At 48.6% G+C, this 21,502-nt stretch overlaps 2 protein-coding genes across 2 annotated transcripts; one reads left to right on the forward strand and one right to left on the reverse strand.

Moving 5' to 3' along the window:
- Positions 1-2,960: 2,960 nt before the first annotated feature.
- LOC125538114 (RING-H2 finger protein ATL70-like) lies at positions 2,961-3,837 on the reverse strand. The gene has a single exon (XM_048701441.2). It carries the CDS (start codon positions 3,638-3,640, stop codon positions 3,131-3,133), a length of 510 nt encoding a protein of 169 aa, XP_048557398.2. The 5' UTR covers positions 3,641-3,837; the 3' UTR covers positions 2,961-3,130.
- A 10,966-nt stretch (positions 3,838-14,803) lies between these two features.
- Positions 14,804-19,702, forward strand: LOC125542864 (formin-like protein 14). Its single transcript, XM_048706090.2, has 4 exons — positions 14,804-16,360; positions 16,432-16,595; positions 18,244-18,488; positions 18,719-19,702. Exons 1-4 carry the CDS (start codon positions 14,976-14,978, stop codon positions 19,475-19,477), a joined length of 2,553 nt encoding a protein of 850 aa, XP_048562047.2. The 5' UTR covers positions 14,804-14,975; the 3' UTR covers positions 19,478-19,702.
- Positions 19,703-21,502: the final 1,800 nt, after the last annotated feature.

Consider the following 21,502-nt stretch of genomic DNA (forward strand, 5'->3'; position numbering starts at 1 on the left):
GGTGGCACGAGAGAAACCGTGGAAATCATGAAGAACGCAGAGCCACGGTAGAAGAATTTCAATATGCTATTCGTTTTCATGTGAATGAGTGGAATGAGTTCCTGAATAAGAAGCCAGTTTCTCAAGCGAGCATCCATAGTTCTTGGAAGCCACCACCATCAGATTTTATTAAAATTAATATTGATGGAGCCTTTTCAGAACACAATGAATACAGTGGATGGGGATTAATATGCAGAGGTGCCTCCCATGAAGTCCTTTTTACTGCAGCGGGCTCATCCCAATCAATTTCCAATGCTTTACACGCTGAGACAGTGGCTCTTTGCACTGCTGTTAAGTGGGCTGTTCAAATGGGGGTGGGCAGAATATAGTTTGAGACTGATTGTCTAGTGCTACAACAAGCTGTGTCATCGGATATGTACGACTTGTCTTCCCTTGGCCAAATGTTCAAAGAGCTTAAGGTGAATCTTGCCACACAATTTATCCAGGCTATGGTTGTACACACGCCACGTGTTTGTAACAAGCCAGCGCATGTGCTGGCTGCTATTGGTGCGGGTTTAGTTACTGGAGAGTCTAACCAGTGGTTCTCTAACTATCTTGATGATGTACCCCGTGCTGTAACCGGCGATTTAGCCGTGTCTTAATGGAATACGAATGTTCTATCTAAAAAAACGAAGCAAAATTTCCATTTGAAGAAAAAAATGAGAGCTTTTTTTTGCGGGTAGAAGGGGAAAAAATGAGATATCTAGTCTTTTTTGCACTCATGGAGTCATGTGTTGTTGAGCTGGAATTCTTGCATGTCAGGCCACCTGCGGGATTTATCGGCATCAAGGACCGCATGCGACGTATGCGCAAACTTATATCAGCATAAAGGATCGCCCGTGAAAAGCGTTGCCAAAACAACACTCGCGGATGGAGACACGTGGCGGATGCCGCCATGGCGGCAGGCCCTGCCTCAGTTGCATGGGGTGACTAGTTGGGTTGCACATGATTTCTTCGGCTGAGACTCACCGGAACGAAACGGTTGACTTGCCACCATCTGCAACGGCGGCAGGTCGTGTGTTGTTGCTAACATGAGAGCGCCTGGGCTAAACAAACCAAACTTTTTCTTCGAAAAGAAGCGAGAAGCAAAACGAAACCCTTGACCTTTCCGTCTTCCTTTTTCTTGCGTGAGTTGTAGGGTTTGCACTCATGACTTCTGAGGGTTTTTTTTTTTGAGGGGGTGGCGTCATGGGTTGAGTTTGAGAGAACCTTGAAACAACACTAGTAAGTTGGCCGCCTTGTACAAGTAGCTCACGCCAAAGCGTCATGCTTAAAGCGCGCCAGAGGTCCGCGCGCGAGCGATGACACCTCTGGTCAACGAGGCGGAGCATGCCCAACTCTTTGAGAGGCTAGAGGCAAAGGGCGACGAGGCGCCAGAGCGGCACGACGACAATGTCACCGAGGCATCCATCGTCCACTCTGCCTTGTTCACATTGGACGCCATAGACGACGAGGACAAACCGTTCATCGTGGGATTCCTTGACCACCTTCATCGGTGAGTAGATTAGGATTATTATTTTAGCTTTTTAGGGTTCTTTTTTCATGTAAAGGTTAATCCAAAAATCAATGAAAATGTGGTGTTCGCTTATACTTGATGACTCCAATTGGATGGCATCCACCCCATTGAGTATTTGAGTGTCCATGTACACATCCCGACGTCCAGACGTGTCTGTAGACACTTGATGATATCCAGTTGGATCCGATCCGCTCCCTAAGATATCAGAGTTTGTGTGGCAGTTCACGCCCAAAATCACTATTTTGATCTTTTGGTCAAAATTTAGCGCGTTATGACCTCGCATCGAAACTTCTTTGGTGACGCCATCCACCCACCACCGTTCGTTGGTTCGTCCTCACGAGAATATGGAACATGGATGGATATGTTGATGTTTGTGTTGTGTGATGTTGGGGATGTTTAGATTTTTACTATGTTTGCCTTACGTTGCCGCATTACTCTTTGCCACATTTGTCACACTTGCCTAACTTAAATTGTTCAAATTGTTAGCCACACTTTGGTTTGTCTAAGGGAATCTTGCCACACTTTTTCTGTCTATTACATGTGAAGTTCACTGCTCATAAAAAAAATGTTTGCCTCAGGTATTCTAATACCAAACACCCATCTAACTTGATCAAATTTACCTAAAATAAGGTGTGACAAAGCGTGGCAATTTGTGGCTGAAAACCAGACAGCCCCGTTGACCACAAATGCCGGTGGCTTTGGCACAGTGGCTATTCGGTGACTGGTAGTTTGGTACCAAGCCCGTACGGGACTGGTTTTAAACCATCGTGGTTAATTCCAGCAATGGGAGTGATGAGGAACCCTGATGGGGATATGGGTCCAGAAACAAACATGATATTTGTGGTCTTTCGAGGCAATTTTTTTTAATCAAGCCCTCCATGTACCTTTGCTAAATCTTAAAAATATGGTTGATCAAATTTGTCTTCTTCTTCATCAATACCACCAATTTACTTACTAAACTAAGGGGGTGTTTGTTTCCAGAGACTTTTTTGTGTAGGGACTAGAAAAAGTCCCTCATAAAGACTTTTTTACCAAACGGGAGGGACTTTTTAGGGACTAAACTAGGCATTTGGGACTAAATGAAGAAGACTCTCAAGGAGAGTCTTTTTGAGACTTTTTGGGACTTTTCCATCAATGCCCCTGCATGCACCCATTGGCCCGCCCCCCTATGGTGTTGTTTGATTGTTATTTTTCTATATACTAGTGGCAACATGGTCATTTAATAGCCTCTACGAAGAGACGACTAGGGACTTTTTAGTCTCTAGAAACAAACAGGGAGGGACTTTTTAGGGATTAGGGACTTTTTAGTTGGGACTAGAAAAAGTACTAGGACTGGAGAACCAAACACCACCTAACCCCATACACGAATTCACATCAGCAAAAACAGCATTCACTAACATCTAGCTATATAAACTTATCACCTTCTAATTAATTAATTAATTACATGTGGCATCTTGCCGTATAGTATAAATTAAACTAATGGAGATGGGAAGAAAACAGAGAGCAAGCCAAGAAGAGTTGAAGAACGCCATGTCCGCGGACAGACACCGTGCGCTCGATCGCCTCACGCCGGCCTTACCTCGCCAGCGCCAGCGGCGTCACCTCGGCGAGAGGCGTGGGCACGGGGCTGGGCAGAGGCGAGGTCCGGCACACCGGGCACGTGGGCCGCTGCCGGAGCCAGGGGTCGACGCACCCGCGGTGGAACAGGTGACCGCAGTCCGGCAGCACCCGGACCATGTCGCTGTCCGCGTACCTCTCCAGGCACACGGCGCAGCACGCCTCCTGCTGCTCCACTGACGCCGGCTTCCTCGCCTCCCTGTAGACCACCGCCGGGTACGCCTCCAGCGTCGCCGCGTCGATGCCGCCGAGCTCGACGTCGTGGCGGGGCGGCGCCGGCGCCGGAACCCCGCGGGCGTCAGCCACCGGCATGGACGAGGCGCGGGCGCAGCAGAGGTAGACAGCGAAGGCGACGGTGGAGACGACGAGCAGGATGCCGACGGAGACGGCGAGGCCGTAGCCGAACCCGCCGACGCCGCTCGACCCGAACAGGCCGTGCGAGGCGCCGGGCGGCGCCGGGCTACCCATCGCTCTTCTTTTTTGAGCTCGAGGACCGGCGCGGGGCAGGTAGAAGGCGTGGAGACGCAAAGGGCGACGTGGCGTGTTTAGTCAATGTAACTCTAACATGTTTGGTTTGTTTGATGCGCGCGCGTTCTATTGATCGACGTTGATGCGGATTTGTTTGCTTCTGGAAGTGCATCTTCGTGTGCTCAGGCTCTTCCTTGGTCAAATCTGATTTCATATAAGATTATCATTATAAGATTTATGTAGAGTCAAAATTTGACAAGTTTGACCAACTTTATTAAAAAATGGGAAAAGAATATTTTTCGTTCCTCAATACTTTTGAAAGTAGATAAATGACTCCTTAACTTTAAAACCAGCAAAACATAGTTCCTTTATTTTTAAAACCGGATAAGCTTAGTCCCTCGTGTTGTTTTTGTGGGTTTTCTGCAGACAACTAGCTTACATATGCACGTTAATTGATCTAAGCTGATTCCTCTCAGGCCAAAAACACCGGCCAGTGTTAGCTCTCAACTCACACGCTCAGGAGCACTCTGATGTGAACATCAGCACTTGAGTAGTTTGTGCAGCAAACAACTTGACGTGTTGCTAGACACTTGCAGCGACATGGAACGACATGGATGCAGACTCGACTCACACGGCCTCGACAGAAAATAGTGAGCTCGTGCCCTGCTAACCAAATGAGAAGAAAACGGGAAAAAAAATCAACAGCCTAAGCCAGAAGCGCATCAGAGAGAGCTTGCTTTATACACGAGTGAGCTAGTACGAGGCTACCTTTGTAGAGGAGAATGACCGTGTGTTGGGCGCTCCTTCGGCCGGAAGGGGTGGCGTTAAACCCGGGCAAACGTCGGGCCGGGTCGGGTTTGGGCCGGGCTTAACAAAGCCCGAAGATAAAATCCCAAGCCCGAGCCCGAAGTACATGAACAGTGACATATTTTAATTAAATTAATTATTTTTGGTATATTATATTAGTTTATTATACCTATATTTTGAATACAATATGTTTTTATACATATTTCGGGCTTTATTCGGGCTTTTGGGCCGGGCTTCGGGTCATAAAATGAAGCCCGAGCCCGGCCTGAATGTCGGGCTTCGGGTTTGGGCCGGGTTGTCCATGACCGGGTCTAGGTGGCGTCATGGCCGATAGCCACCGCGCAGAGTCAAAACCACTTCACGTCAGCGGAAAACCATCCAAAGGGATTAAACTTGTCCGGTTTTGAATATTGAGGGACTAAGATTTACTGGTTTTACAGTTGAGGCCCATTTCTATACTATCGAAAACGTTGAGGGACAAAAAATATACTTATTCCTAAAAAAAATCAGCATTCACAATGTTATCATCATATGCTTCATGAATTTATTTTCATGTTTTTAAATTTCAGTATTGTGCATGTTATCTTTTTTCATATATAAAACTTGACTTCAGACAATTTTTATGTGCGAATTAAAAAAGACAGGAGGGAGTACTGGTATTGCCCGTATTGCCTTGCTAGTATGTCTACATTTTCCTTGACGTTTGATTGGTTTGATGTAACTATGTTTTCTACTGGTGAATAAAGCTTTAGAGCAACTTCAATGGAGCAACCCATTTCGTCCGCTCGCATTCGTTTGGATCGGCGCGGATAAAAATGACGGCTCAATACGTCGACTCAAACTCAAATCGTACTTGCCCAGCGTCCGCGCCGACCCATTTCCGGCCCAAAATTACGCCTGGAATGTGTCGGCACGGACGCGCCGCGCGTCTCCTCACCGTCCGCCGCGTCCTCACCTGACGGTCACCCAACCGCCATCGGTCGTCTTATTTATGACGACCACCGATAGCAGGCCCACGTGTCAGCCAGTGTGCGTGTCCTTTTTTAACCACGCGTGCGGCGGGGTCGGCCTCATCCGCTTCTCCCGTCCACATCTGGCCCCCCACCACTTCCTTTGCTTCCTCGCCGGCGACCGCAAACCCTAGCGCGCACCATGGGCCTCTTCGGCAAAAACAATGGCAAGGGGAAGGGCACCCCGCCGCGTCGTCATCCCGTGCTCCCCCTCCCCCTCCACCGCCGGCGCGTTTCCGCTCTGGACGTCGGCGCCTGCACATCCCGGTACACCAAGTGCGGTGGTACTGGGAGTACAGGCAGCCCCTCCCCTACCCCGACGTGACGCTGCCGCATCATTGGCATTTGGATCCAAACCGGATCCCGGTGCCGGCGGTTCCGCGGACCCAGCGGGCGCACGACGACGAGGTGCGCCGGTGCCGCGCGCTGCTCATGCCGGAGCAGCGTCGGCTGCCCGGGTACGCCGCCGACTCTCCTAACTGGGAGGCTTGGTTCGCCCTCGAACACGAGGAGCAACGGCGCTCGGGTGTCGACGCCGTTCCGCCGCCGTTCCCACCGCCGCCCCCGCAGGTAGAGCCGGAGGACATGGAGGCGAAGGCGGAGTACCAAGCCGCCATCGAGGAGGACGCGCACTGGCATGGGCTGGAGCAAGCCCTTGCCCTGTCGGCGGCGGGGGACTCCGTCCACACCCCGCTCTTCGTGCCGCCTCCTCCGCCGTCGCTGTCCGTAAAGCCCAAGCCGGAGCCGGAGCGTAAGCGCTCCCCGCCTCCACCCACTTGGCCGAAGGAGGCCTACTCGTGGACGGGCCAGTACCGCGAGTGGGTGAGCGCGCCTCCCGTCCACTTCGCCGCGACGCCGGAGGAAGAGGCAGCCCACCTCGAGCGATGGAAGGAGCACTGGCTCCGCCAGGAGCAGGCCGACGGCGAGGAGCAGATGCGCTACGAGGCCATACTCCAACGCGACGCGGAGGCGCTCCGGCTCGAGGAGGAGGAGGAGGAGGAGCGCGCTCGGCTTGCCGCAATGCCGCCGCCCTAGCAGACGCCGGAGGAGGCTGCCGTGGCAGCGTACCAGGCGGCGTTTGGGTGGGCTGGCCCTGCACCGGTCTTCATCGACCTCACCGACGACGGCGGCGTCGAGGGCAAGGCCGACGACGTCTAGGGCAGCGTGCGGGGCGGCAGCAGGCGGGCGCAGACTTTTTTTAATGTTTTATTTAATGTTTATTAGATCTAGATGGACTTTGGCCGGCGTTTGACCGACCACTTTTATGTTTAATTATGTTTATTTCGTGCAACTTGTTTTTTTCCCATGCCGGCACATTTGGGTCGGCTTTCCAGTTGGGCGGTCAAGCCGACCCATTTTAAAATACGAACGTCGGCGTCTGTCTGGCCGACCCAAACGGACAAAGCGCGCGTCCGTTTGAATCGCCCCGTTAGAGTTGCTTTTATGTGTTTGTTTTAGAAAAGAAAAGGATCACCGGGGCCAGAAAAAAGGGCATGCAAAGCGTGGTTTCCTGGATCCACGTCGTTGGAAGTTTGCGAGCTCCAGAAACCAACATGCGTGCACGCATGTGAGCATATATGGAATTTTGTGGGCCGCTTGGCAGTGCTTGGTCTGGCAGGTTTTACACACTGTGAAGGTGTGTCGACCCAGCCAGTGATGGCAAATTTGATAATTTGTCACTCCTTACCTCCCCTTTCATAATTTGCTCCCCCTAAAAATGACAGGTGAGGCCTGGACCCACCCGTCATTGAGGCAATGGGTGATAAAATGTGAAAGGGGAAGTAAGGGGTGGCAAATTAACAAATCACCCGCGAGTGATGTATCCCGTGAGCTCAGGCGGCCAAGAGGCCAAAAGACACCTCTCATTTTTTTTTGACGGGAAGTAAAACAGCACCGTCCGATGAAACGCCGTCTCGAACTCACTCTCTGCTGTAGTTGGACGTTAAAAAGAAGAAGAAAAAGGAGAAAAACAATCTGCTGTAGCAGGACGCCAGGCAGCATGAATGCCAGCACGCAAGGAGCGTGAGCGGTCGCGGCTCGGCACACTTGAATGAATTTCAGTGCAGTAGTCAGTAGTGTGCACCCCGAAAAGCACGACGGTAACTACGTAGTACTGTACTAGTCTCTTTGTTTCATAATTATTATTACCGTGGTTTCAGTTCAAATCGGAGGCGGAAAAACGGGAGTGCTCTTTTGATCCCGAGCTCGGGTTCTCCCTGATGAACAGTATTATTCGAAAAAAATAGCTAAAAGATAAAAAAAATCTGATTTTTTTATAAACATTGATGGAATATTCAACTTCCCGTAAATTTTCATGATGAAATAACGCTGGCGGAGTTCTGGACAAAAAGAACAAAACCGACGCTCCAAAATGCTTCCAGCAATAGCTTTTTTTTTAGAGTATCGTTTTTTTTTTGGTGCCCAGTCCGGCATGAATGTCGTCTCATCACACGAAATTGCGGAAAGCTAAAACTTTACCGCTCTTCACGAAGCGCGTGAGCTCGGGTTCAAATACTCCGCGCGCCCGCAGAAGATGCAGTGGAGATGGAATACCTACCTAGCAGGTTCCAGGTAGGCATGCTGCATTGGTCGTTCACAAGGAAGAGCCAGCGGCCGCAGGTGGCGGCTGATGAGACGAGCTGACCAGGTGCAGTGCAGGTACAGTCTGAGTCGTCCAGTTTGTTTCACCAATTTCCTTGGAGCTTTTTTCGTTGCATTGCATGCATGGGCTGAGACCGTTTTGGATTCTCCTGCTCACATAATCATTTCTGTGAACCTCCACAAAGGCTCTATTTTATTTAAGGGTCCGTCTATGTCACATCTAGATGTGAGATAATATCTCATATCTAAGTTTTTTTTGTTTGTTTGTCCTGTTTGTTTGATTTTAATTTGTCAAAGCCCAAAACTAAAAACTACCTTGTCGTGTGTCCGCCTTGGTGACCGGCCTATACGCAAATCTGGTCACTAGCTTCCCTCATAAAAAAAAATCTGGTTGCTAGCTACCCGTACAAGGAGCCATTTTTTAGGGACATGATCGCTAGCTTTATCTGGAAAACAAAATGATCGCTAGTCCTAAATCGACTTGTTAGCTTTTGCCTCTGATCACATAGCTAGCTTCTAGGCTGTGAATAATTTATTTTATTTTTTGCCCTTTGGTTTTTGCGTTTTTCACTATTATATTTTATAATTAATTTTAAGTAAAGAACAAAATTTCATCAACACATATTTCAAAAACATGTTCACGAATTTACATAAGTTTTTTAAAATTATAAAAAATGTTAACGAATACCAAAAATGCTCTAATATGTGGCGAACAACACTTTAATATATGATATTCATTTTCTGAATACACACTAATTTTTTTCCAATACACACTGAACATTGTTTTTGATATACATGAACTTTTTTATATATGATGCTAAAATAAAACTTTTTTATATACATTGAACTAAAAGCTAACGGGAAAAAATTAGAGAAAATAGATAATAAGAAGAGAACAAAAAATAAACACATTTTGATTTGCTTTAAAAAAATTGATCAACATGAACATTTTTAGAAAAATGAACTAATTTACAAATTTTGAAACTTGTGAATTTATGAACAAACAAAAAATTATCAGAATATGAAAAAAATGAGATCAACTTTTGAAAAATAGAGAAATAAAAAATAGATGGAAAACAATGAAGAAAAATGCTAAATAAAAAAGCAAAAATAACATGAAGAAAATGAAACAAAACAAAAAAAGTATCATAGCTACTTGGGCCAGCTCATCTGCAGTTTGTTTGCTGACTAGGGTGGACTCGAAACTAGGGAAAAAATGTTTGACCCCCAATGACAAGCCGAAGGTGGACTCTCAATTGGGAATAAAAACGGTCGGGCCCCAGTTGCGGGTCAAGTTTGGACTTGCAACTGGGGACAAAAATTGTTGGACCCTAATTGCGAGTCAACGGTGGACTTGCAGCTGGGACTAGAAAGGGTCCAGGTCCAGTTACGAGTCGACGGTGGACTTGCAACTGGGGAAAAAGGCCGGCCCTAGTTGCGAATCGAGGGTGGACTTGCAATTGGGACTAAAAAAATGTCGGGCACCAGTTGCAAGTCGACGGTGAACTTGCAACTCAGACAAAAAAGGTTGAGCTCTAGTTGCGACCCAATGGTGGACTTGCAACACGGACAAAAAATGTTGGACCCTAGTTGCGAGTCGAGGACGAACTTGCAACTCGGACAAAAAAGGTTGGACACTAGTTGCGAGTCGAGGGTGGACTTGCAACTCGGACAAAAAAGGTTGGGCCCTAGTTGTGAGTCGAGGACGAACTTGCAACTCAGACAAAAAAATGTTGGACCCTAGTTGCGAGTCGATGGTGGACTTGCAACTCGAACAAAAAAAGGTTGGGCCCCAGTTGCGAGTCGAGGATGAACTTGCGACTCGGACAAAAAAGGTTGGGCCCTAGTTGCGAGTCGAGGACGAACTTGCAACTCAGACAAAAAAGGTTGGACCCTAGTTGCGAGTCGACGGTGGACTAGCAACTCGGATAAAAAGGTTGGGCCTCAGTCGCGAGCCAAGGACGCACTTGCAACTCATATAAAAAAGGTTGTGCCCTAGTTACGAGTCGAGGGTGGACTTGCAACTCGGACAAAAAATGTTGGGCCCCAGTTGCGAGTCGATGATGGACTTGCAACATGAAAAAAAAATCTAGCCCCATTTGCATCGAGAGTGGACTTGCAACTAGGAAAAAAATGGTTTGGCCATAGTTGGACTTTCAACTGGAAAGAAAAGGCCGAACCCCAGTTGTGTGTCGAGGGTGGACTTGCAATTAGGACAAAAACATATTGAGATCTAGTTGCGCCTTAAGAGTGCAATTGCAATCAGGAAAAAAAAGGTCAGGCGTAGCTGCGACCCATGGGCGGATTGCAACTGGGACAAAAAAGGACTAGGTTCGATTTACAAGTCAAGGGGGTATTGCAACTCGGACAAAAAGGTTCAGTCCCTAACTGTGAGTCGAGGGTGGACTTGGAAATAGAAAAAAATCGGGCCCCATTGCGAGTTGACGATGGACTTGCAACTAAGACAAACGAAGTTCGGGTCCCAAAGTCGAGAGCGGACTTGCAATTTGAAGGAAAAAACGTTAGGCCCGAGTTGCGAGTCAGGACGGACTTGCAACTGGGACAAAAAAAAGACCAGGTCCCAGTTGCAAGTCAAGGGTGGACTTGCAACTAGGATAAAAAAAATATCAGACCCCAGTTGCGAGTCAAGGGCAGACTTGCAAATGGGACAAAAAAAGAACAGGTTGAAGTTGCGAGTCGAGGGTGGACTTCCAACTAGGAGGAAAAAAAGGCCAGACCTCAGTAATGAGTTGTGGGCCAACAAAAGCGGAGTCAAACAGACCTAGTCCAATAACATGATACACAATAAACAAACAACAACAAGAAAGGCGGAAGGTAGAGCTTCCAGGAAAATGACGGAAAAATAGACCACATGGTGAATTAAAAAAAGTACTTATAAAATTTTAAAAATCATGGATTTAAAAGACTAAAAAGGAGAAAAAAACAAAAGTTTAAAAAGATGGGACCTCTATTGCATGTCAGTGTGTGGTTGGACTTGCATCTAGAACAAAAGTTAGGGACAAGTAGACAAAACATAATAAGGAGACACAGGGATACATCATCCAACGCCGGGAGATCAAAAGTTTACGCGAAAATTACAACAACAAGATGCAACGGTGACTAGTTGCATGACAAGGATGCACTTGCAACATAATCTAAAAATATGTTGGGCCGAGTTGCATCTTGGTGGTTTACTTGCAACTGCCACAGTAAAAATAAAAGAGATGAGCTCCAGTTTGCATGTCGGTGGTCGACTTGCAACTAGAATAAAAAGGCGAACCCAATTAGGAGTACACTTGCAGGAAAGACCAAAACGGTTTGGACCCAGATACATGTTGGTGATCGACTTGCAACTGGAACAACAATAATAAAAAGCCACAAGGTTTTTACATATTAGGGTTAGACATGAGAACAAAAATAAACGTTGCCCATCATTGTACTACTTAGAAACTTGGCCGGGTCGCCTCTTCTCCTTAGACAAAGAGCAATGGAATAGAGAGAGCGAAGAAACAGCCGACGAGCCAGCGGTCAACTCGTCTCTTCAACTTATACAAACAACACTTATCTTCAACTACAACAAAGAAAAAAAAGACCACAAAAAACGGCCCAAAAAAGGAAGACGCATGGTGTGATGGGCTGCAAAATGAACAACAGACGAGCGGCACCGGACGCGCGGGACAAAACAACCCCAACCAAAGAATTGCACAAAATTTATAGAGACAGATCAAATGGACTGAAGCTTAGATGAGACATCACATTCATTTATATGAGTTTTAACAATTTCAATACATGATTTACTATTCCGTGGACACATTACAGAGATGAATACAAATCAGAACAACGAAAAAAATGCATCAATAATCATACAGTATATACACGCACAAAGGAGATGCATGCACACGCCATCTGATATATACACATATCATAGTATCACAAAGAAGAGAAAAAAGAAATAAAAAAAAGACAAAAAATACCTCACAAACTGCTACAGGTGGAGTGTATCGAGACAATACAACAATAGGCAAAAATAAAAAACAGAAAGGAAAGGCAGCCCACGCTAGCACACATGGGCTAGCCCACGCTGGCACGCAACAAATCAGCAGATCCTACAAACAAACGCAAACAAATCGGCAGATTATCAGTGCACGAATTTTAAAGACAAAACAAATCCAATGATGAGGGACTTAGATGTGAGATAGTTATTTTACATCTAGATGTAAAATAGCAAATCCGTTTATTTAAATATAAAAGTTCAATAAAGAAGGTTTGAGGCGGCGGCACGTGGCTCAAGGACACGCTGACCGGCCGTTCCAGTCCCCACGCTCAATCTAGCGCTACGCCGCTGGCTGCGACAATGCCACCTCCGCCGTCTGCCATCGTCCAACTAGTACAGTACTCCTACTAGAGATATTTATTTCCTTTCATTTTTTTTTCTTTTTTTTTTCATTCAAGGTTGCAAATCAGCCAAGTTCCCACTTGGTGGACTTGGTCAAAAAGAAAAGAAAAACTCCATCGTTTCAAGCCCGGCCCGGCCCGGGACGGTGGTGCTCTTCTCTTATCTAGTACTCCCTCTGTAAACTAATATAAGAGCGTTTAGATCACTTGAGGGAGTACTGTCGGTGGGAAGGCGAGGAAATCCATCCGACTTGTATGGCTGGGCTGGGATCACGTGACGCATGCAGAGCCGGAAGAGGCGATCGGCACGGCACGGGAGGGAGGGAGGTGAAAACGCTTCCCGCCAAAACCTCGCCTCACCCAGAGGCCAGAGCTAGCTAGCTAGGGGTGGTGGCGGGCACGCGGTTGCGCAGTCCTTTTTACCGCGTCCTTGCGGCAGTAAATAAAGAGAAAAAAGAAATCATCGTTGGTCGACAGGCAACAGTAAAAAAAGCACGACCAGCCTCGATTTAAGGAGCCAAACCCGAAAGCCAGTGAAAAGGGCGGTGGGGAGGGAGGGGAAAGAGCATCCGTCCGTCCGTCAGTCGTCCTACTGTGTGCGTGCGTGCGTGCGTGCATGCATGCATTTTCAACCGAAGCCGCAGCTCCATCCCTTTCCCACTCCGCTCTCTCTCTCTGCCACCTGCGGCAGATAGCATACCGTGCCATCATCACCGTGTAGTCGCAGTCTCATTGCTGTAAAAATAAACGCACTTGTCATTTTTTGTATCCTGAACATCGTTTCACGTTTGCATATAAAATTCTGTGCCAACATACATTGACGCTATCTCAAAGTGCTTGATTTCAAAAGAAAAATTCAAAATGTGTTAAGGGCACCGACACTCAATCCGCACGCATATGGCCCAACGTGTTTTTTGTCATCCATACTTCACACGACCTGGCCGCGACTCTATGAGCCATGTGACAGCGATGCCGGCATCTCAACGAGCCCATCCTCCTTCCGGAGCATCGCCAATATGGTTTTCCACACCGGCAGACAGGTCATGACATCGCCGTCCCTCGCTCTCCGAGCCCCTCAGCATCCATGGCTCATCCTCGTGGAACAAGGAATTTGTCTTTTAGACCACGTGCGGTCAAGGAGAATTCACCATCCCCGCCGCGCTACCGCATGAAGAGGGAGGCGGTGTCCCCTTCTTCAGCGGGTGAAAAAGGAGACTACGTACCCTCCACAATCGCCATGGACAATTTGTCAAGGACTACCTGTCTCTCGCGAGCACCATGACACGAGGCCGCATCCTCCACTACCTCAGAGACAGTGATGGTGGCGGTCTCTGAGGCTCGACGGGCCGTCATGTTGGAGGAGGTGTGGGTGGTGAGGCAACAGGCGCACCACGAGCGGTGCAACATTGCTTGCCGCTTCGCGTTCGCCAAGTCGGATGCGTCGCTGGAATGGGTCCGCAACGATTCATACCTTGTCGCCGCTCGGGCCATTGACCGCTCTGTCATCACCTCGGAGACGACTGTCAGGCGACGCCCCTGCCAAGATCGGCGAGGAGCCAATGCGGCAGGGGCAAGGCCGTCGCCATGGCTCCTGTGCGCCATCATCATCAGCCGTGACAGCCCTCCACACCGACACCGCGCAGGAGGAAGCGAAGCGGCTCCTCCACGAGTGCCATGCTGCGCCTGAACAAGGTTGTCTCGGCCGCCGCCGAAGGTACGACCGTGTGGATGGCTGATGCGCAACAGGACGGAAATCCGAGCGAATTACATACATTTAAATTACATATATTTACTTTGAGGCGGCCACCGAGCGGATGCACAACGCGCCCGTCTCGTGCCGGTGTGGACGGAAATCCGGCACAAGTATGATTGGGAATGTGTTGAGACGGACAACAAGCGGACGGATTTTGGATTTGTGCCGGTCGTTTCCCTTCGATTTCGATCCAAACAGCGACGCGTGGACCGTGTCTGGAGTTGGAGTTGCCGTAGTATATACTACTCCCTTCATTTCTAAATATAAATCTTTTTAAAAATCTTACTATAAAATATATATATGAATGTATATAGATATGTTTTAGAGCGTAGATTTATTTATTTTGGTTCGTATGTAGTTTATAGTGAAATCTGTATGAAGACTTAATACATTTAATATGAACGGAGTGAGTAGTTGGTATTGCAGTTTTATAAATAGACCTGATCAAAGTTTTAAAATTTTTGACTTGACACAATCAAATCATGCAGTGACAGGAGACCAGAGTCCTCACTCCTCTACGCTCTGCTCTGCCACACACGATGGATGACACGACCGAGCTGGTTCCGGCTGAGCCCAACACGCAGCCAGGATTCCCTCACCCCACACAGCACAAAGCGGCACGACAACCCACACGGGTGCGTGAGCGTCAGCGTGGGACTCTCAGTGGCTGCTCTGCTCACCGAGCTCCCTCTCCCAACCCAAACCTCCACTAAACCCACGCTTAGCAGCAGCTCACCGGCGGCCGGCGGAGGAGCCAGCCGACCCACCAATGCCGCCGCCCACGCCTCCACTCCTCCTCTTCCTCCTCCTCCTCACCCTCCTCCCGCTCACCGCCCCCCACGCCCACACAACCCGCCGCCTCCTCCAGACCCAGCCCACCATCTCCCCTGCTCCACCCCCACCTCCTCACCGCCACCACCGCCACACCCCGCCGGCGCCGGGTCCTCCCTCCACTCCACCACAACCACCAGCACCCCCACTCCCACCACAACCCCTCCCTCCGCCCCCACCTCGGGGAAGGCACCACCGCACACCGCCAATCTCCACATCGCCGCCGTCGCCGCAGACCCCATCTCTTCCCCCTCCCGCATCGGCGCCGCCCCCGAACTCGAATCCGAATCTTGCACCGTCGCCGCCGACGCCGAGGTTCTCCTCCACGTCCACCGCCCCGGTAGTCCCCACGCCGGTCAGCGAGTACCCCTTCACCAACCACCCATTCTTCCCCTCCTTCTCCCCGCCGCCCCCTCCCCCCTCCACCGCCGCCGACCAAACCCAGCCCTCCGGCGACGGCGACGCGTCCCGCACCTTCCCGGCCAACATCTCCACCCTCGTCGCCCCCAACGCAGGGAGCGGGAGCAGCAGCAACCACAACGGCAGCCCGCGCTTCCCGGTGCTGCAGGCGCTGCTGCTCGCCTTCCTCTCGCTCTGCCTGCTGCTCCTCTCCGCGCTCCTCTCGCTCCACCTCTTCCGCCGCCTCCGCCGGCCCTCCGGCCACCGCCGCGCGTCCGACGCCGCCAACGGGGCGGCCTCCTCCTCCGGGACAACGGCGCGGCGGGGTGGCGACGACGAGGAGGAGGACGGCGACGAGGAGGGGCGCCGGCTCAAGCCGCCGCCGATGCCCACCTCCTCCTCCAACCCCAGCACCGAGTTCCTCTACCTCGGCACGCTCGCCACCCCGCCGCCGGGCACTGCCCCGCCCCCCTCGCACCCCCGCCCCGGCTCGCCCGAGCTCCGCCCGCTCCCGCCGCTGCCCCGCGTCGGCCCGCCCTCCGGCGAGTTCGGCTCGCGCAGCTCCGCGTCCGACCCCAGCACCGTGCCCCGCGCGGCCGCACTCGCCGCCGGTGACGCCTCGTCCTCGTCCCTCTCGCCCTCCTCCCCCTCGGCCTCCTCACCCACGCTCGGCTCCAGCCCCGTCCACATCCGCCCGCCGTCCATCCCGCAGCCCCGCGGCCGGGCCCCCAACCCGTCTCCCCCCAAACGCAGGCCGCCGCCGCCACCACCACCAACTCAATCTTGGAACCCCTTCGTGCCCGTCCCGCCGGCACAAGCCGCTCCCCCCTCCGACGACGACGGCGACTCCTCCTCCACCAACGCGGCGGCGATGCACAAGTCCCGGCCCCTGCACTCCGACAAGCTCAAGCCCGGATCTCTGCAGTAAGCATCCACTAGCCTCCGCTATCTTATCTGAATGTCTGAATCTGACTGCCTGCCATTGTGTTGTGTAGCATGAAGGACGAGATGATCCAGCTCTACCTGAACAACTCGGCGGCGGCCGCCGCCGCTGCGAGGGAGGTGTGCCTGCTCGGCGCGCCGCGGTGCCACGGCATCGGCACGGTGCTGGGTGCAATGGGTTTCTCCGAGGAGCAAGTGCGTGATGCGCTCTTGGAAGGTAATGCATGGCTTCTTCTGCTTGGCTTATCTATCTACTCCTGAAAAATTCTGATGTTGCCAAAAGTGCAATCTTTCACCAATGAAATGGAGCTGGTGTGCACTTGTGGGGGGACCTAGGGGTTGAATGTGCTGGTGATCACATGATCATATCTGGAGAAGTACATGGTGCATTGTCAATGATGATGAGCTTGTGGGCTTTATATTGTCCACTTAACACTGTGTTGACAGTGAAAAGGTTGCATAACATTCTTTCAGTTGAGTGCATGTTTTGTTCCCTGAATATGCACATGGAGCTGAATGTGCTGGTGGTCACATTTGCAGCAGCACATGGTGCATTATTAAGTAGAAAGTTGCATGGCATTGTTTCAGTTTGATGCATATGCTGCTTTCAGAAGAAAAGAGAGAAGCCTCTTTATGGGCTTGGGATCTGATTTTGTTATGAACCAGTCATCTGCTAATCTCTTGACTTGCATGCTGTGCATAGCAGGGTTGATCAACCCGTGGGTCGTCGCCACACAGCTTCATCGTGTCCAAACACTTGATATGATGATATCTTCTTGGAAGCGCGTTTTTTCCCGGTGTTATCAGGCTATGGTGAATTAGCCTGCATTTTGTTTGGCTGATGCTTTTATGTTGACAAGTACTAGTAACTTAAAATGTTTTAAGACAAGATCAAGTGGTGCTGTACATGGTGCATTATTAAGTAGAAAGCTGCACAGCATTCTTTCAGTTAAATGCATTATGCATATTCTGCTTTCAGAAGAAAAAAGAGAAACCTCTTTATGGGCACTGGGATCAGATTTTATTCTGAACCTAATCTCAAGACACAAATGCCGTTGATAGCAGGGTTGATCGACCTGTGTGTCATCGCCACACAGCTTCATCGCGTCCTATCACTGGACTGGGACAGACTCTGTTTTGTTTGTGTTTATCAAATACTTCCTCTGTCCCGGATGTCTAGATACATCCGCTTGAGCGTCAGCTAATTCCGGACGGAAGGAGTACTTGATATGATGGTGTTATCAGGCTATGATGGATTGGCCTGCACTTAGTTAGGCTGATGCTTTCACATTGACAAGTACTAGTAACTTAAAACAGTTTAAGCCAAGGTCAAGTGTTACTGTACACATAGATGTTGGGTTCAGACATTAATCTGAACTAAGCATCTGCTTATCTCAGAACGTGTTCTGGGTGCCTACATGTTGTGGAGACTGTGAAGCAGGGTCGATCAATCTGTTTATTGCCACACAAATTCATCCGTGTCTTGCCACTCGACTGGGACAGGCTATGCTTTTTTTTGGGTGTGTTTTCAAATACTCTTTTACGAGACATCAGCAACATGAAGTCGTGTATATGTCCCACTGTTTCACATGAAGCAGCATTTTCTTTATTATAGAAAAGCTTGCGAAGCCTTTTAGTACTGGACAATCTTTCTAGTGCTATCATGTTTTATTGGTGACTGTTTGAAATTCTCCATGGACATTTCCACATTTTTTCTGTTTACAGTAGCCATTCCATTGAAGGCGCTCTGAATCTTTTGCATTACGTCCATCTAATTGGTTATTACAGTTAATTAATTTCTGCTTTTCTCACTCTTCTATGCTACGTTCTTGTTATTAACTCTAGTTTTTTTTTGTCTGGTACAGGCAATGCACATGGTTTGGGAGTGGAAGCCCTGCGGATGCTCGCTCAGTTGGTTCTCACCAATGAGGAAGAGCTTAAGCTCAGATATTTCAAGGATGACCCACCTGCCAAGCTTTGCGCGGTCGATGCTTTTCTGAAGACGATACTGGATGTGCCATTTGCATTCAAGAGAGTGGATGCTATGCTCTATGTTTCCAACTTTTATCTGGAGGTCAATCAGCTGAGGATGTCCTACGCTACTCTCGAGGTAAAGTTTGAAGGGGAGATTAGATGATTTGCCCTACTTTACAAATGTGTTTCATCAGCTTGTTTGGAAAGGAACACAGACTTGCTGGCTACATATCTACTTCAGTCCTTCAAGTGTAGAATCTTCTATTGCTTGTGTTGCATGGCTAGTTAGACCTGTGCAAATTATGTAGAATCAGCCATGATTTTATCATCCATTGTAGTTTATTTTTCTACATTTTGTTCATCCAGGCAGCTTGCGAGGAGCTGAGGAGCAGCAGGCTATTCCACAAGGTTCTTGGGGCCGTCCTCAACTTTGGCAACATGATGAGCATCAACACAGGCTCTCCAAGCTCACATGCCCTGGAGCCCAACACGCTCCTGAAGATAGTCGACGTCAAAGGCGCCGACGGCAAGGCGGCGCTCCTGCAGTTCGTCGTCCAAGAAATCATGAAACCGGAAGGACACAGCAATCTGAACCCAGCATGCAAGACGGACGCGAGCACAAGTCCGCCGTGCGACGTCGACTGCCGGAAGCACGGCCTCCAGGTGGTCTCGAAGCTCGCCGCCGAGCTGACCAGCACCAAGAAGGCGGCGTCGGTCGACATGACGGGCCTCAGCCGGAGCGTGTCGGAGCTCGGCGTCGGCCTCGGGAAGGTCCACGACGTGCTGAGGCTCAACGGCATGGCGGCCTCGGCCGAGAGCGCCCGGCGGTTCCACAACGCGATGAGCGCGTTCCTGCGGCAGGCCGAGGAGGAGATCGTCAGGCTCCAGGGGCAGGAGAGCGTGTGCCTGTCGTCGGTGAGGGAGGTGGCGGAGTACTTCCACGGCGGAGACGAGGTGGGCGACGGCGAGGCTCGCTTGTTCAGGGTCTTCGCGGGCGTCAGGGAGTTCGTGGCCATGCTCGACCGGATCTGCAGGGAGGCCGGGGAGGTCCAGGGCGACCGCGTCGGCTCGACGCCGGTGAGCTGGGTGGCTGCTGGCGCGCCGCCCATGGGGACGACGCCCTGAGCCGGCGATGGTTCTGTCTGGAAACTGTTATGAGCATCTATTTTGGTGGAACATATAGTATGATGAAGTTGTCTCCAGAACTGTTATCTTATGTTTCCTAGTGTAGACCAGAACAATATTAAACCTCTCTATATAGTGCAGTAGTATGTTGTATAAAGAACACTGGTAAGTTTATCCATCAGCATGTCAGGTTAGCTACAATGGAACATAAAATTACTATGGCTATGCTGTGTGGTACCACTATCTGTTTTTTCTCTTGGGTAAGATAGCATTGTTCAGTTACACATGGAATTACTACCTTTTCTTTTTCATCCATCTAGCGTCCTCTCTCTTGTCTTGTCCTTGCCCCCTCCTATCTTCCACCACCGTTCGTCGTCGCTTCTCCGGAGCTCGCCGGCGAGCACTGCACCATCCCAACCTATCCCTAGCTGCCGCCGCGGTGGTGTGCCTTAGCCTCTGGCTCTTGAGCCCCGTGCAGCTCGCCGCTTCACCAGTGGTACAACCTGATAAATCTTAACCAAGTCCATCTTTTGGTGGATCATCTTGTTCTACATTGTTCAAGACAACACTACTACATTGTTCAAGTTGCGTCAACAATGGCTCAGGCTTTGGACACATCATAGCCAGTCAAAACCATGCTGGATTTGCCCTCAAATTAACATACCATATGCAGCATTTTATTTAGGTATATATGGTTAGCACAAGTCCCCCCAAAACTGGTTTGCAAATGATTTCACCATGACTGTCATCCCAAGAGTAGAATATACCATCATGTTTCCTTACATATTATGAATGCCAATCAAAAGCCCAAATGATAAATGCCACACGCGTGGCATGAAGCAACATGATCCAAACGCTTTCATTACCATCCATTTTGCCACATCAAACAGATGACATAAGTGGAATCTTGTTGTTTTTTCGGACTTCAAAATGTTTTATCTCTTAAATAAAAAATCCGATAAAAAAATCTGTTTTCATCATTAAATTCGTCTTGAAGAGATCTTTAAAACTAGATCCCACATTAATATGTTTCAGTGACTTTTTTGTTGGCTAGAAGTCGCCATGATATTACACTGAAGTTGTCATAATGTTTACACTGAAGTTGCCATAGTGTTTACACTAAATATGCCATGATATGTTTCATCTATTATTACTTCTAGATTTAAATCTACCATTGTATTTCAACTACTTTCCACGGCAAATTTTTTAATTGACCAGGGCAATTTTTAGTAATTAACCACGACAAATTTAATTCATGGATCATGACTATTTTTAGTAATTCATCATGGCAAATTTAGTAATAAAATACGTAAATAATAATAATAATAAAAAAAGTAAGATTCAAATATTCAAATGTTAGAAGAAAGTACCTCATGCCACACAAATATCCACGTGCATACAAAGTAAATATATAGAGGTATACTATACAAAATAAAATAAAATATTTAAAAATATTCCTGTAATATTTAGAAATATTTAATTATTATTTAGAACATAATTATTATTTATAAAATATATTTTAAATGTTAGTATTTACAAAAACAATTAAACACTCATGGATTATATTTAAAATAGTATTTTCGAATAATAAGTTAATATTTCTAAAAATTGCAGGAACATTTTTAAGGTATTTTATTACATACCTCTATATCTTTATTTTGTGTGCACACGGATATTTGTGTAGCATAAAGTAATTATTAGTAACACATGAATATTTAAATCTAGATTTTATTATTATGATTATTATTGACATACTTTTTACATTAAAAATAATGTGCGGAAAATGGGCCACAAGCTGCAACCCGTTTATGTATACTGGAGTTTGAAATACATTAAGGATGAGGGGCTGACATTAACTTGAAAACATATTTGGTGGAATGGTGAGCCCAAGTATTTCCCAAACGTCAGGTCGCAGGTTCAATGCCCGTCCATTACGTTCTTATGTTATTTTTCTTACTAATTATTTACTGACAGGCGGGCCCACTAGTCATAGGGTCATATATAGTACTCGAGTTATTCTGTTTT

Source organism: Triticum urartu, chromosome 1A (genome assembly GCF_056163025.1).
Source record: "Triticum urartu cultivar PI428250 chromosome 1A, HENAU_Tu73, whole genome shotgun sequence".
Taxonomy (NCBI): Eukaryota; Viridiplantae; Streptophyta; class Magnoliopsida; order Poales; family Poaceae; genus Triticum; species Triticum urartu.

Coding starts and splice junctions, on each gene's coding strand:
- LOC125538114 (XM_048701441.2), bottom strand. CDS start 3,640: ATGGGTAGCCCGGCGCCGCCCGGCGCCTCGCACGGCCTGTTCGGGTCG.
- LOC125542864 (XM_048706090.2), top strand. CDS start 14,976: ATGCCGCCGCCCACGCCTCCACTCCTCCTCTTCCTCCTCCTCCTCACC. Junction 16,361..16,431: donor CTCAAGCCCGGATCTCTGCA/GTAAGCATCCAC, acceptor TGTGTTGTGTAG/CATGAAGGACGAGATGATCC. Junction 16,596..18,243: donor GCGTGATGCGCTCTTGGAAG/GTAATGCATGGC, acceptor TGTCTGGTACAG/GCAATGCACATGGTTTGGGA.